We start from the raw sequence: 15,488 nt of genomic DNA, 5'->3' as shown, positions 1-15,488 counted from the left end.
TATGTGTAGTGAGTTAAATATTTTCGCTGCATTTGATGGGAAGAATCTTTGCAGGCTACTAAGATTGTTCAGGACTGAACGCAGTGGATTATTTACTTCTCCGCAACGTCTAGCAGCGGCACGCGGTTTAACTAGCATATTATCCAGGACTGGAGCATCCACTCTGCCTGTGAGCATTTGTGCGAGAGTGTGTATGTTCCTGTTAATTGTCCGCTGCATCCAGGGTGTGATGTTAAGGTTTGAGTAGAGAATGGCCCTTGAGATAGTAAAAGGGTGGCCAGCAACTCTGTTAAGCCATCGCAAGAACCAGTACTCGATCCCAAGGACGGACTTATAATGTGAATCTGGAGCTGAAGACCAGACTTGCGAGGCATACATTGCAATTGGCAAGACACACATTAAAATGTACTTGGTCGCTAGCTGAGGATCCCTAATTCCTACCAGTTCCTGTCTAGTAGCCCATAAAGCGGCGAATATTTTTGTCTTCATATGGGCGAAGTGTTGAACAAAGGTGAGTCTGTCATCCCACTTAAGACCCAGGTCCAGGTGAGAGTGCACTTTTTCCACACTAGACCCGTTCACAGAGATCGAGATGTCATTTTTATTCTGCTTGTAAGTTATGGTCATTTGGGCAGACTACTGTGCATTAATACGGAGCCCGATGCAATCCAGGTAGCTCTCAAATTCTCGGATTGTGCTATTTGCCTTCTGACAAATACCTTCTGCTGATTCATGGTCTTTGGAAGTGATGAAGAATTTTACATTGTCAGCGTATGTTATAAAATTGTAGTACCGTGCAAGAAACGGCTCCAGGGCGGCCGCGAAGAGAGTAGCCGAAAGAACTCCCCCTTGTGGCACTCCTTGCGAGATGGTAAAGCAAGATTGTAGCTTTTGGTGCTTAACAATAAGTTTTCTATGTTCTAGCAGGCTGGTTATTATAGTTAACAAATTTCCTCTTACATTAAAATAATTCCTTAAAATCGCAATGAGCGCTGGAATTGAGACGTTGTCGTAGGCTGCGGAGATATCCAAAAAAATAATATCAATTTGCTTTTTCTCATTTAGTGCTTTCTGCACGCGAAAAAGGGTTTCCAGTAAGTTTGTTATTGTTGATCTACCCGAAATAACTGAGTGCAAATGTGGTAGTCTATGGCTGAAGCAGTGCTGATTGATGGTGGGAAGAAGTGCTTTTCGAATACCTTCTGTAGGGTGCAACTAACAGAAATTGGTCTGTAATCCTTAGCCAATTTTGGGTGTTTAATCTTTGGTATTGGGGTTACAATGTAATTTTTCCAGGCTTGCGGGAAAGCTCCTGACCTAATGATTTCCTGATAGATGTGCAGTAATAGATCTATTATAAATGGGCTACTTATCTTAAGGATGAACATTGGAAATTTGTCTGGTCCAACAGTAGCCTTATTGGGAAGATCGTTGATTGCTTTCATTACGCTCTCTTTGGTGATTTGTATTTCACTCAAAGGAGGTCTTGTTGGTTCCTCTATTGCCGAATAGTTTCGCTTGTTTAAATATTTCAGGAATTCAAAAATTTTGTTACCATTATCAGTGTTCTCAATTTGATTCAGTCCATGCAGGTTACTAAAAGTGTTATTAGCCCATTCCTTGAAAATGCATTCGGTCATATTCTCTGTGCTATTTCTATTGCTAGTAATTCTTTTTGCTCTTTTTAGTTTATTATGAACAACACTGCAGTGTGCTTGTCGTTTTGCTTTGATGAAATGTGCTCTTTCTTTTTTATAACGAATGTGATCGGCAGGATGACCCGTTCTTTGCCATTTTCTATACAGTTTTTGCTTCCTGAGGAAACTTGCTTTCAGTTGTGGGTTAAACCATTCTTTTGTTCTCTCAGATATTTTGATTTCTTTTGCTGCTCCTTCCAATGCTGTTTGGTATAGCTTTTTAGCGATCCTTTCTAAAGCTTCGTCTATTGGCTTTTCTTGCAGGTCATTCCAGTTGTAACTGGTCAGGTGACTGAGAATGACCTCTGCATTAATATACTTCACGGAGAAAAGATACTTCCTTTGCTTTTCCCAGTTCGTGCGGTTACCCTGCATGTATTTGTGTATCTTCAGTGCCACTTCTATTTCAATGGGATTGTGGTCCGACTTAAATTTTATGCAGTTTTGCGCTAGCCTTATGTCTAAGGAACTATGATACAACAGGTCAAGTTGCTGCATTCCCCTTGTCACTGGTGTCGGAAGCTGCGTTAAGTGCAATGCATCCAATGTCACATCCAGCTCTTTCTTGGCCTCCCTGTGTTTCGGAAGAGGCAAATTAAAATCTCCCGCTATTATTGTGTCGACTGATGGCTTTAGATCTGTAGCAAGCCAAGCATAGAGTTCGTTTCTTGTCTCCTTTGTGTGCTCAGGTGGGAAGTATATGATGCATAACTGTATTTTCATGTGCTCTTTTGAAAAGGTAACGCAAATACCTTCAAAATTATTTGAATTGGTTTTTCGTTCTCTTATAGGCTGGTATTTATTTTGATAGCAAATTATAACTCCCCCTCCTCGCCTATCTGTTCTTCCGGTTCCCACACATTTGCAGTTTGCTGCCGCAGTTAGCCGATCTAACTGTTTTCCATTTCCCAACCAGGTTTCGATTAGGCAAATGAAATCCAGGTCCTCGTACATCATCATCGTTTGTAGGGTGTGGAGCTTATTTGAGATGCTCCTCACGTTTTGTGCAAACAGGTGGATGTGATGTTCTGCATCCCCAGCTGGGGGTAGTTTTTTTGATTGCTATTGAGCCCGATTCCTTGAATCATTTTTAACCAGTGGTCTGGCCCATCTGTCTCTGTAGGGCTTGACTAAGGTACCTACTGGCCAGGCGCTTACGTCTTGTATGCGAGTTGCTTTATCTGGTGGACAAGAGATTATAAAGGAGGAGTAAGCTGGGTGTCGTGTTTTCACTTGCTTTACTTCCACAGTTATCCCATGTTCGCCCTCACACATGGCTTTAATGTTTCTGGGCTGTGTTGTGGGCCCCAGCCTTGATACAAAAATTTGCTCTCTGGTTGCAACGGAAGTAATGTTTTAGATTTCAGAAAACCGTTTGTTTGTTTCAGGTGTGTTACAGGAAGACACGTTAATACTTTCTCTGTGAACTGGATTACGTCGTCGGCCGTCCTCGGGGAGAGTAGGCATGAAATTTTGGGATGGGCGGGTTTTTCTACCCTCAAAAGTGTTATGCTTTTTAGGTAGCATAGTGATGTGCGCATAAGTGAGTGGGTTTGCAGGAACATGATTTGAGGGGGAAGATGTAACTTTGGCGTTCGTACTCTTGGAATACATGCATGCCCCAATCATTTCAGTTGATTCCTGTTGTCCTAATATTTCTGAGACTTCTTTATTTTGGTTTCGACTTTTCCTAGTGGAATGTGTGGAGCCATTTCCTTGTGCTGCCCCTAAAGTTTCACTGGATTTGGTGCTATTGCTTGCGAGGTCCTGCTGCAAACAGACAGTTCCCGGCTGGGCTTGAAATTCACATATTATTTGGCTGTCTTGTAGTTTTGCAATTCGTTCTGATATGTTTTCCCCCGAATTCAATTCTTTTCTTGTCTTTTGTTTGTGATTTTCAATGCTTTCTGTCCTCCTGTGCAATCCATGTATATCACTTCTCCTTTTCTTTGGGTAGCTCTGCCTCACATAGCAAGTTTCGTCGGTTACGGGGGCCGCTGAGCCACCTTGTGCAACGAGGACGGATTCAAAGCATCCTAGTTTTTCCTCTAGTCGTTTAAGGGTGTGCAATATTTTACTGTTTTGTTCTTTAAGAAGAAAATTCTCTTCCTGCAGTTCCTGTAGCATTTTATGTACAGGGATGAAATTGCTCGCGAGGTTTTCAGCGTATTCCACAGCCTGCATCGAAAAGGGGCTGATGCAGTCTGCAAGGATATCCTTTAATTCCGTACGCGAGACATATTCTTTACAGTTCTCTTCCTGCCTTTCATTCGGGCTATGATTGCTCCTCTGTCTAGCGAAACCCCCTTCAGAGTGCTCGCAGTCTTCCGGGCAAATATCGCATCCCAAGGTTTCACAAATTGATCCTTCAGGATGGCCCAAGATGCCATTTCCAAGGTCAGTCTGCGAGAGGATTTCTCTTGTTGCTTGTTCAAGGTCATTAATCTGTTCTGTGCAAGAATCTTCACAAATGACTTCATTAAGTAATTCTTCATTATTTTTCCCTGTTTGTTGCCTACAAGCGTTACATTCAAACTTGCGTTTTCTAGTTTTATTTAATCTCTTAATATCTACAGAAGTACAATCAGGCTTATTGCAATAGTTTTTGTGACAAGTAACGCATTTAATTATGAAGTCATCATTGGTCAGACATATGCAGCAAGTAAGCGGCACGGCTGATGCGCTGAAATCTGTCATTCTGAAATGCAAATGGGAGCCGGAATTTCAGTAATTTCGAGGCAGGTAGTCTTTATCACAACAAGATAGGGCACTTCTATCGTTCGATGACTAGCCGATGAAGTATGCAGGTGGGGGGGGGGGGATAATCCCTAACTTTGTCACCGCTTGACCTTGTTCAGAGCTTAAGTGCCGTATTGCCTTAAGCACAATATTGCTATGTTCCGCTGCACTGAATCGCTATAAACCAACCGTTCCTTTCAACTATTACGCGAAGTATGAATGCTTAAAATCAAGATTAGACATATTACCTGTTCAGGATTCCATTAGTAGACACTATATCCAGATTCCACTTCTCATAAGCTCTCTGTCAATATGCAGTTCATTTATGATCCTTTCAGGTTAACTTAGGTATTTGAGTATTTTTAGGAGCACATAATTCAGTAACTCACTGACCTTCGCCACCTAGCGACCATTACTAGTGGAGAACTTCCACAAATTATCCTCACTATCACCGAGAAACAGTAATTATTATTAAAGGGCAAGACAGACCAGCAAGAATTTTATAAAGAGAGAAGTATTACCCCCTTTTTTGCATGGACTCTTAAAAATAATTCTGATTGTTGATACTAGTGCTGGATTGCTTTCTTAATATTTAATATTGTAAAGTGTTGGATTTTACAGAGTTTACTATATACAAAGGATGATGGAAATAATCACACACACACACACATACACCTGGACACTGCCCCACTGATAGTTGGCTACATCCTACCCAAGCACCACATCACACATAACCATAAATAAGCTCATAAGCCTTCAAGGAGACAATAGTACAATTATGAAAGTGTGTGTTAATATAAACAATGTGTGGTTTGTAACATAAATATAGTGTCTGTAAAGATGGAAATGAAAAGTACACAAAGTGCCTGAACTAAGAGAGGTTTAAAAGAAAGTAGAAATGAAAAAGTGAAAGAATTTCAAAAACCTAGTGCAAAAATGAAATGGGACTAAGGAAGCAAACAATATACAAAAATAAAAATAAACTGTAATAATAAATAATACTGTATTCAGATAAGGGAGGGCAATTTTTGAAAGAGGTCGAATAAAGGGATGGCAAATATGCAAAATCTGAATAAAGTAAACGAAAAAATGATACATGGCCAGGATCAGGGGACTACTCCTGACCATGTATCAGGCACTGCATTTCCAAACGTCTATAGTACAAGAAAAAAAAAGGGGGGGGGGGAGAAAATATGCGGCCTTTATCTTAATACTATCAGACAAGGTAGCCCCTACTCAGTGTAAAAATTAAGTTAATAATGTAATGTAATGTAAAATTTAATGCAAAAAATAATATAAATATACAAAAGTGTGTAAAAATATACAGAAGTGTGTATCATGCGGTAAGGGTAAAAGGTAGTTAAATTAATGTGGTTAAAAAATCATGTTAAATATAATTCAAATATACAGTAATGTAATTTGATCAAATATATACTGTATATTTGAATTATATTTAACATGATTTTTTAACTACATTAATCTAACTACCTTTTACGCTTACCGCATGATATACACATTTGTATATTATTTTTTACATTAAATTTTACGTTATATTATTAACTTAATTTTTATACTGCATAGGGACTACCTTGTCTGATAGTATTAAGATAAAGGCCGCATATTCCCTCCCTTTTTTTCTTGTACTATAAACAAGTTTGGAAACGCAGTGCCTGATACATGGTCAGGAGTAGTCCCCTGACGAAATGCCTGGCCATGTATCATTTTTTCATTTTCTTTATTCAGATTTTGCATATTTGCCATCCCTTTATTTGACCTCTTTTTAAAATTGCCCTTCCATATCTGAATACAGTATTATTTATGCATTATTTATTTGTACAGTTTATTTTTATATTTATATATTGTTTGCTTTCTTAGTCCCATTTCATTTTTGCACTAGGTTTTTGAAATTCTTTCACTTTTTCACCACTACTTTGCTTCCAGTTTCTACTTTCTTTTAAACTTCTTTTAGTTCAGGCACTTTGTGTACTTTTCATTTCCATCTTTGCAGATGCTATATTTATGATACAAACCACACATTGTTTATATCCTTTTGCTTCCTTTACTGCTGCGCTGTGCGTTTTGGAGCATTAGACATATGTTCACTTTTATAATTTTTTTCCCCTTTCATCCTTCTACTGCTTATTTTGCCTCTTTATAATATAATATTACTACTATATATTGAGATATATATATATATATTAAAACGAATTCTATGAAAAGAGAATTGTAAACATATATCAGAAAATAATCGTTTCTTTAAAAAAATTTAGATGACTATTAGATGATAAGACAAACTATGATTATGTTACACCCATGTTTTGGGCTAAACCAAACCTGAACAATCAATAGAACTCATACATTTCAACACTTTACTGAATGTGGAAGGTTATCTGAAGGTAACTACAGCAATGTGTCCTGACTGCTCCATTTATATTCTCAAAATAAGCAACTTCTTCAATTCCTTAACCTATTAACTTAAAGGAAGAGAATAATGAGAATCTCTGTGACCCCCAAAACTGTTATTATTCACGGTTATAGTTATGACTAATTGTAGCCTGTGAATTTTTACATCTTACCTTGCAATTGCGAGAGCAATAAGATAGCATCCTTGTCGAATATCATAATCGATTTCTTGTGGCATACTCTCTCTCTGTAAAACTCCCAAAACTAGCTTCAGTCCACTGGCATTAAGGAAATCCTCACAGAATATTTGTGCACTTTGCAGAGTAGCAGCATCTTGCATAACAGGCATTAATTTGCCACTCAATACCTGTAAAATGAAAAAGAACTGAATTGAAACTGTCTTAATCATTAATTTAATTAGTACTACTAATGGTACTAATTAATACTAAAAAGGCATGTGATGGTATACATTTTTTATTAAATGAAAATACCATATTTTTGGGACCATAAGATGCACTTTTGGCTAAGGCAAAGAAAGCCTGCATGAGAAGCATGCAAACGTTTGATGAAATTTACCGGTAAAAGTACTTTGCCATCACGGCATTTGTATTGCTGCTCTGCTGCTCGCTCGGTAAACAGACGGTGGGTGTTATCGGTCTGGAGTAGAAGTTGAATCCCATGGGAGCTTGAAACCCTCAAGAAGTGGAGGGGGGGGTAACCTGACCTTTATTCTTTAGAATCACTAATTCAATCACGAACAGAGCCATATTGGAAGTTCTGGCGTCATAAAAAATGTTCGTAATGTAGTTTCACAGGTAAACTTTTTCAAAGTTTTCCGTGCTTCTCGTGTGGGCTTCCTTTGCCTTTTTTTTTCTTAATAAACAATTTATCCACTAGTCCACCAGTGATTCTAAAGAAAACAAAAAAGGCCAGGTTACCCCCTCCACTTCGGGAGGATTTCAATCTTCCATGGGATTCAATTTCTATTCCTAACCGATAACACCCACCGTCTGTTTACCAAGAGAGCAACAATACAAATGCCGTTACGGCAAAGTACTTTTACTGGTAAATTTCACTGAACATTTGCATGCTTCTTGTGCAGGCTTTCTTTACCTTCACCGCACTTTTTTTAAGAAAAGTTACCTAGTTAATATAGTCTGAAGGTAAACTAGGCACATAAAGTGATTTTTTTTAGATCTGACTGTATGTTGTTACTGCTTAGCATCATACAATATGATTATAGCTGATGCACAAATCACTAGAACTACAGTCTTAGGGACCATAGACATGATCTTCCCTATCCGGGAAGATTATGGAGGCTATGGTTCTAGTATTAATAGTGGCAATTGATGAAAAGAAAGCAAGCACAGTCACAAAAACCTTCCCACATCAGCTGTCCATCCCCCTCCAATGGTCTGTCTAGTTCTTCCTTAAATTTATTCAAGGAAGAACCCAAATTAACAACTTCCACAACAACAACAACAACAACAGATGGAAGTTTGTTCCAGAAATCAACCAACTGTTGACTAATGGGAAACTTCTGTGCATCTATTTTACAACCATCCTTTTTCAATTTGAATTTATGCTCCCCCATATGTATAGTCTGAGAAAGAGGAAGAATGCCATCAACATTTAGTTTGCTTAATATATTTAAAGCCTTAAACACCTCAATCAGATCATCTTGCAGGTGCCTAGTCTTCATATGCTGAATTGAAGCCTTTCTTAGTAAGAACAACCTTTTGCTCCCCTCACCAATCTTGTTGCCCATCTCTACACCCATTCCAGCAGATCTACATTCTTCCTAAAATGAGGCCTCCAGACCTGTATGCCGTACTTAATGGCTTAACCATTGCCTTGTACAATAGGATAATCACCGCCTTATCTCTGCAAGTTCTGAAATATGACTGAAAGAAGTAACCACTTAACTAGGCTTGCATTACAGTTAAGTCCATGCTATAATTAAGGATGCCACTTAGGACTAGCTCAACCAGAATGGTAAAGTGAATAGATCCCAGCAGGAGTGTGATAAAGGAGATTCATGCCTAACCAAGCTGGAAAATTATTATGATTTAGGCATTACGCAGTTGGATATATTAACAATTTTAACATTGTATATCTAGACTTTAATGAAGCTTTTGGCACAGTCCTTCATGAAAAGTTGCTATGTAAACTGGTTGTTGTTTGGTTTTTAGGAGCATTAGCAACTAAGGCCATATTGCTCTGGGATATGCGGTGGTTATTCCCTGACCTTTCCGCATCCTCCGTATTTGGTGGTCACAGGCTCGAACCCAGGTCTAATCAAGAAGCGTGTGCTACGCACTACTGCTGCTGCTGCTCCTTCCCACCTGGCTACGGAGGTGCCTATGTAAACTGGTAAAAGACAGTTATTGGTAAGCTGCTACACTGAATTGCAGGCTGGCTAAAAGGTATGAGATTGGGAGGGGGTTGTCATCAAAAGTGGTTAGTTTTCAGGTTAACTAATGTGGCTCAAGAAGAAAAAGACTTAGCTGTTATGATTAATTTGACATGAAATTTTCCATGAAACAGGGAGCTAGGAAGGCACATCTGTCCTGTATGATTTATAGGGCCTTTGATAGTAGGGAGAAGGATTTCTTTATGCCACTTTACAAGGTGATGGTTAGACTGTATTTGGAACATTATATTCAGGTTATACTCACCTGATATATATATATAAAAAAAACAAAAAACAGAATTTCTGAAGAGAGTTCAGAGAAGAGCAACCAAATTGGTGATGAGTGCAAAGCAATGTGCATATGAAGAACAGCTTAGAAGGTGCAGACTGCAAAGTCTAGCAACCAGGCCTAGGAATCGAAGGGAGGATATGACTGAGGTATACAAGGCATTGAGTAAAATCAATGAAGAAAGTCAATTGTGGGTGAGTGACCAGGGGACATGAATACAGAAAATAACAGAAGATTGGATCTCATGAAGCTCACATGTGGGAAATAGGCTGTCATGCACTGGAACAAGTTGTCTCCCAACGTGCTGAAGTCAGTGAGTCTAACTAATTTTAAAACAGAATTGGATGATTAAATTCATACTGTTCCAATTCCCCTTTTGGGGATTTGAACAGTACGAATATTCTGTTTATTTGCATTTTTATTTTTATTATTTTATTTATTTATATTTGGCTGATACTGATACAGAAAAGGTTTGCTTCCTTGCATTATCCAGTCTTATTAATATTGACATTTACAAAGTTGGGTTTTAGGCACATCAGAAAGACTTCTTAATTCCTATATAATGTAATGGGTGCATTCGTGGACTTAGGTTAAGTCCTGACAAACTGGTAGTAATACAAATGATTCTTGAATTTGCAAACATGGCTACAAGGATAAAATAGGTAAGCACAGATCTCTAAGTTTAATTGCTAGGACAAGAAAAATTATGGATTCTATTATGACGGACGTACTGAAGGAGCATCTATACAGAAGTGTAATTATACAATTAGCATTACAGGTCTTTAATGGGAAACCATAATTCTGATAGAGTATATTTAGACTTCAATAAGACTTCTGACAAAGGTTTCTTCCTACAAATAGCACACCAATGTGTACTATTTGTAGGAAGATACTGCAACATATAAAATAATGATAAAATGGTAGAAAACAAAGTATGATTGAAAGGCAACTGTTATAAGGTTCCTTGGGTGACAAGTACAGCTCCATGAGAACCCTTATTGTTCTGATACTTGTTAATGATACTGATTAAAGTTTAGCAGGTTTTATGTCAAATAATTTTGAAAGTATCAAGACTGAACGGGTGGTAAACATTAATAATTAAGGTATACTTCAAGATAAGTAGATTATTTAGTAGATATTAAATAAATGCTGGTAAATACAAGGTTCTATATTTGGTTAATAAAAATCTTAGATTAATAATCCTTATGAATAGAAACAATGATTTGTAGCTAATGAAGGCTTCCATGACAGTACACAGTATTTTTATGTTTAATCATGACGTTTAGTTAAAAGGTGCAAAGTTAATTAGTAGTATAAGAGAGAGAGAGAGACAGAATTTGAACAATCCCAGAATCAGGTGGCATTTAAATTAAATCAATGCCTAGTATCAACACTGCTTTATTAACAACACTATATCATCTCAGGTAAAAGAGATTCTTAGAATCAACATGTTACTGTTGTTGATTTTCAGCATATCAGCAACTTAGTTTATACTGAAGGATTCTGTATCTGTGGGAATGCGTGTTTGTGAGCCGATTTACATGTTATGAGGGCTGAAAAACATGGAATAACTCATGGGGACTACTCTCTCCCACTTAGATTGGCTAAAAACAGGCTTGAGCAAAAAGGTCCTTAGAAATTCCTCTAGTCTGTGATAGGATTTGAACACAGACCTCCATAAAGAAGTGAGAAGTTGAAAATCACTCGGCCATCAGAGAGGACCTGTCCATGAGACACACTGCTTGTGGTACTAATGGATTAATAATGTTTTCTCAAAAAAAACCTTATTAACCCATTAGTGTCTGAAAAAAAAATAATAAGAAATAGACAAAGTTGTACTTTTAGTAAAATACTTAAGAAGTATAATACAGCAGTCTATACAACAATACAAAATTCAACCTTGTTGTAACAGTACCTCTAAATTATATAGCAACTTAAATATGGATATTTGGGTATTGACATCAAAAAGGTTCTTCAAAACTTCTTTAGGTCCCTCAAGCTTTTCTTTTGTGGGAGATGATATAGTAATTTTTTTAGGACTAGATCTCGGACTATTCTTTGCAGAAGATTCTCCTGGTGAAGGAATTTCTGTTATTTTCTGAAATTATTAAAGATATTTTGTATCACATAAATTCTTTATATAAAGAACTAATTGCATAATATATTATCATATTATTATCACATGGTATTAGATGACAGATCATATTATTAGATGATAATATATTATCATCTATTTGCAATGGTAAGTGCATTTTCCTATTAAAATTCAAAACTTAGTCCCAAGATATTTATTAATCAGCATTAAATTATCACCAAATATTAAAATAAATTATAATTACTCATTTTTAAAATGATAGTTCTGGCAATTTGATGGACTCGGTGATTAATTTTGAGGTTACTAATGATCTGAATTAGTTTTACTATGTAGAATATGGAAACATTCTTATATCTATCAATTGTAACTTTAATTCTATATGAACTTTTTCATAGTCTCATTTTGCTGAAAGCAAAATAAAAAACTGTTTTTATGAGCTATCTTCCAAGCAGTGAGGACTAATGAACTGAAATATAAATTAACACATGAAATATTTTCTCATCTTTGTTTTGTAAGATGTTCATTTTGTTTTTTAATCTATTTCTTTACATTATCTATAAAGAACCCTTTGAAAAGCTCACTGTTAAAATAGCAATATTATTAAAGCTAAAAGATATTTCTTGGCTAAATGCCTAGGAGTATGAAGGAATTTATTTATGCATGGGTAATGCACACACATCATTTCTACCACCAAGGTAGTTTTAATGCATTGTATATCTCATATTGTGAATACCTTCATAACGAGCTGCCATGGTATTGCACTACCTCGAATAAGTAACACTTCACCTATGGAGAAGACTAATATTCCTAAATCTCAGCGGATAACACCACCCAAATGGCACCGTTTCGAAGCTTATTGGCTTTTCATCGGTGGGTAGGCAGGTACCCTGTTGTTGTTGCAATGGTGACAACCCAGTTATGAAGTATAACTCCACAATATGAGAGATGCCTAATGGTGTGTGTGGTTTAATCTAAAAGATATTTCTTGGCTAAATGCCTAAGAGTATGAAATAGAATTTGATTTCCATATGATCAACAATTGCCAATATGGATTCCATCAGCGTTGATTCATTGGTAGATGGCTGTCAGTCTCCTAACTTCTACACTAATGCTGGTGTTCCCCAAGGTTCTTTCTTGCAATCTTTTCCTCTTGTATATTAATGACCTTCTTCCACTGACTGGAAATCCTATCCATAGTTTTGCTGATGATAGCACACTGCAATTCTTCTTCCAGTTTGAGAAACCTCTTGCCCAGCACAAACAGCTCCAGCTTCTTGAATATCCACTACCAATTTCTTAAATGCTGATCACCAGGTAATTCTCCATTGGGGCAAAGTTAACTTAGTTGATTTCAATCCTTCAAAAACTCAGTCTTGTCTTATATCTTGCAAAAAGGATTCTTCTACCCATATGCTTATCTTCGATGACACTCCGGTTTCTAGGCAAGATCATATATCTCTATTGGCGATTACTGTGACTTCTAATCTCACTTGGCATAAGCACATTACAAATATTGTTTCCTCTGTATCTAAAAAACTGGGTTTTCTCTTTTGCTCTCGGAGTTACTTTTCTTCCAAAAACTGTTCACTCTGTACAAATCACAAATCTGCCTTACCATGGAATATCATTCCCACATCTGGGAACAATATTCAATGGTAGGGCGGATTTGCGATTTATCATTCTTATTAGGATAATTCCATTTATGATTAAAACAACGTCCAATGTCACACTCACTTTGTTCTACATGTTCATAAAGTTCAGCAAAACTTATAAAATAAGAATACTGAATTTAAGTGTTTTTGGAAGTGTCACATACGTAAAACATTATACTGAATGAGACTTCTGTACTTTTACATAAAAACATAAATAGCCAGATTGCTAAATATATTCTTTAATGCAAAGGATGTTTGATTTAAAAAAAGTTACATTTAGTAATTTTCAATGATAAAGATTTTAATATAAGCACAGTTAGTGCTTGTATTCAACAGGTTTAGAATATTGTTGGTTGAAAAGATACTTATGCTGTTGAACTCCAAAGATTTTGTACCAAAATCTTTACACTCCAAAATATATCATATTTTAATATTTTTTAGAAAGGCGATGTCTTTGGCATTAGCATTAGTAGCAGCATTTGATGCAAGAAAACAAGCTTACACAGGATCAGCAAAAAAAAAAAAAAAAAACACTTCCCATTTCACTTATCCATTTGCTCCAAAAGTTTGTCCAGTTCTTCCTTGAATTTATTTAAGCTATCAACTTCCAAAATGGCAGATGAAAGTATGTTCCAGCAATCAACCACCTGCTGGCTAAAGGCAAATTTCTGCTGAAACTGTCTTTCTTCAATTTGAATTTATGCCACCCCCCCAAGTGCATAATCTGAGCAAGATTAAGAATCCCATCAGCATTTAGCTTCCTCAAACCATTCAAAGCCTTATATACCTCAATTAGATCACCAACTATAATCCGGTGGTAGAGGGTCAAATCAAGTAAAAAAAAGGGATTCTTCACATAAATCCGAAGGATTGACAGCTATGCAAAAGCTAAAGCAGTTTTTAACTCTTGCATATATACATCCCATTATAAGTGAAAAAGAAAAAGGTAGGTACAATATTTGATGTTGTGCACATCATTGATAGGCCTCACTGACTGCTGTGATGTCAAAATACTGCCAAATGTTGAAAGGTATTCCAGTCAGCCTGATCAATCTTCCACTGGGATAGCCTAAAAGGAAGATACCATCTCTTACTAAGTAATGAACTTATCACAGGAAAGTGATTACTTCTGTAAGGGTTCTCCTCCCCTCCCAAGTAAATAAAGGAAGTGAAGGGTGATCTACAGATAGAATGATCAATGCTGATGAGAATGTATGGGTGGGCGTGTGGAAGATGGTGCTAGTATGAGGTAAGTAATGAACTTATCACAGGAAAGTGATTACTTCTGTAAGGGTTCTCCTCCCCTCCCAAGTAAATAAAGGAAGTGAAGGGTGATCTACAGATAGAATGATCAATGCTGATGAGAATGTATGGGTGGGCGTGTGGAGGATGGTGCTAGCTTCCTTGGACTCAGGGGAGGTACCCATTGACTGGAGATGTGCAAATGTGACCCCAATTCACAAAGGGGGATCAAAGGCTGACACAAGTAATTATAGACCTGTGAGTTTAACTTCTGTTCCCGGAAAATTAATGGAGGCACTGGTGAAAGAAGCACTGCAGGATCATCTAGACAAGACTTCAGTTATAGCTAGGACACAGCATGGTTTTGTTAAGGGGAAGTCTTGCCTGACCAATTTGATTGGATACTATGATGCAGTCACAAAAGAACTGGATGCAGGGAATAACTTTGATATTATATACTTGGATCTTAGAAAGGCTTTTGATACTGTTGCACATGGAAGACTGCTGCACAAATTGGAGCAGTGTGGCATTGGAGGCAAGTTGCTGCTATGGATAAAGGGGTGGTTCAGGGGGAGAAGACAGAGAGTGGTAATCAATGGACACTGCTCATCGTGGACTAATGTTATTAGTGGAGTCCCTCAGGGTTCAGTATTGGGGCCTTTATTGTTTTCTGTATTTATAAATGATATTGATGATGGTATATCAGGCTTAATGTCCAAGTTTGCAGATGATACGAAGGTTGGCAGGGTTGTCAAGGACACTACTGACACTATGCTGCTGCAACAGGATTTGGAAAGGTTGAGCAGATGGGCTTCGAGGTGGCAAATGAAGTTTAACATTGACAAATGTAAAGTACTACATATGGGAAACAGCAACCCCAGAGCAACGTATGAACTCTGTGGTACTACACTGACAGTGGTAGAGAATGAAAGGGACCTGGGGGTGGTGGTGCAGGCAG

The 15,488-nt window shown here is 37.3% G+C and overlaps 1 protein-coding gene across 2 annotated transcripts in view; it reads right to left on the bottom strand.

Moving 5' to 3' along the window:
- Positions 1 to 15,488, bottom strand: part of LOC150081121 (ubiquitin carboxyl-terminal hydrolase 24-like) — a 908,750-nt gene that overhangs the window by 440,606 nt on the left and 452,656 nt on the right. For both annotated transcript variants that reach the window (XM_090381072.1, XM_090381073.1), the window contains exons 29-30: positions 11,457 to 11,639; positions 7,013 to 7,206 (exon numbers count right to left, since the gene is read on the bottom strand). In XM_090381072.1, the coding sequence (XP_090237198.1) occupies positions 7,013 to 7,206; positions 11,457 to 11,639 (377 nt within the window). The remainder of the gene's footprint in view (positions 1 to 7,012; positions 7,207 to 11,456; positions 11,640 to 15,488) is intronic.

The sequence above is a fragment of the Mastigoproctus giganteus genome, chromosome 9 (genome assembly GCF_048544385.1).
Source record: "Mastigoproctus giganteus isolate SK-2022 chromosome 9, ASM4854438v1, whole genome shotgun sequence".
NCBI lineage: Eukaryota > Metazoa > Arthropoda > Arachnida > Uropygi > Thelyphonidae > Mastigoproctus > Mastigoproctus giganteus.
Note: the sequence above shows the minus strand (reverse complement) of the source record. Positions and strands in the feature narration are given on the sequence as shown.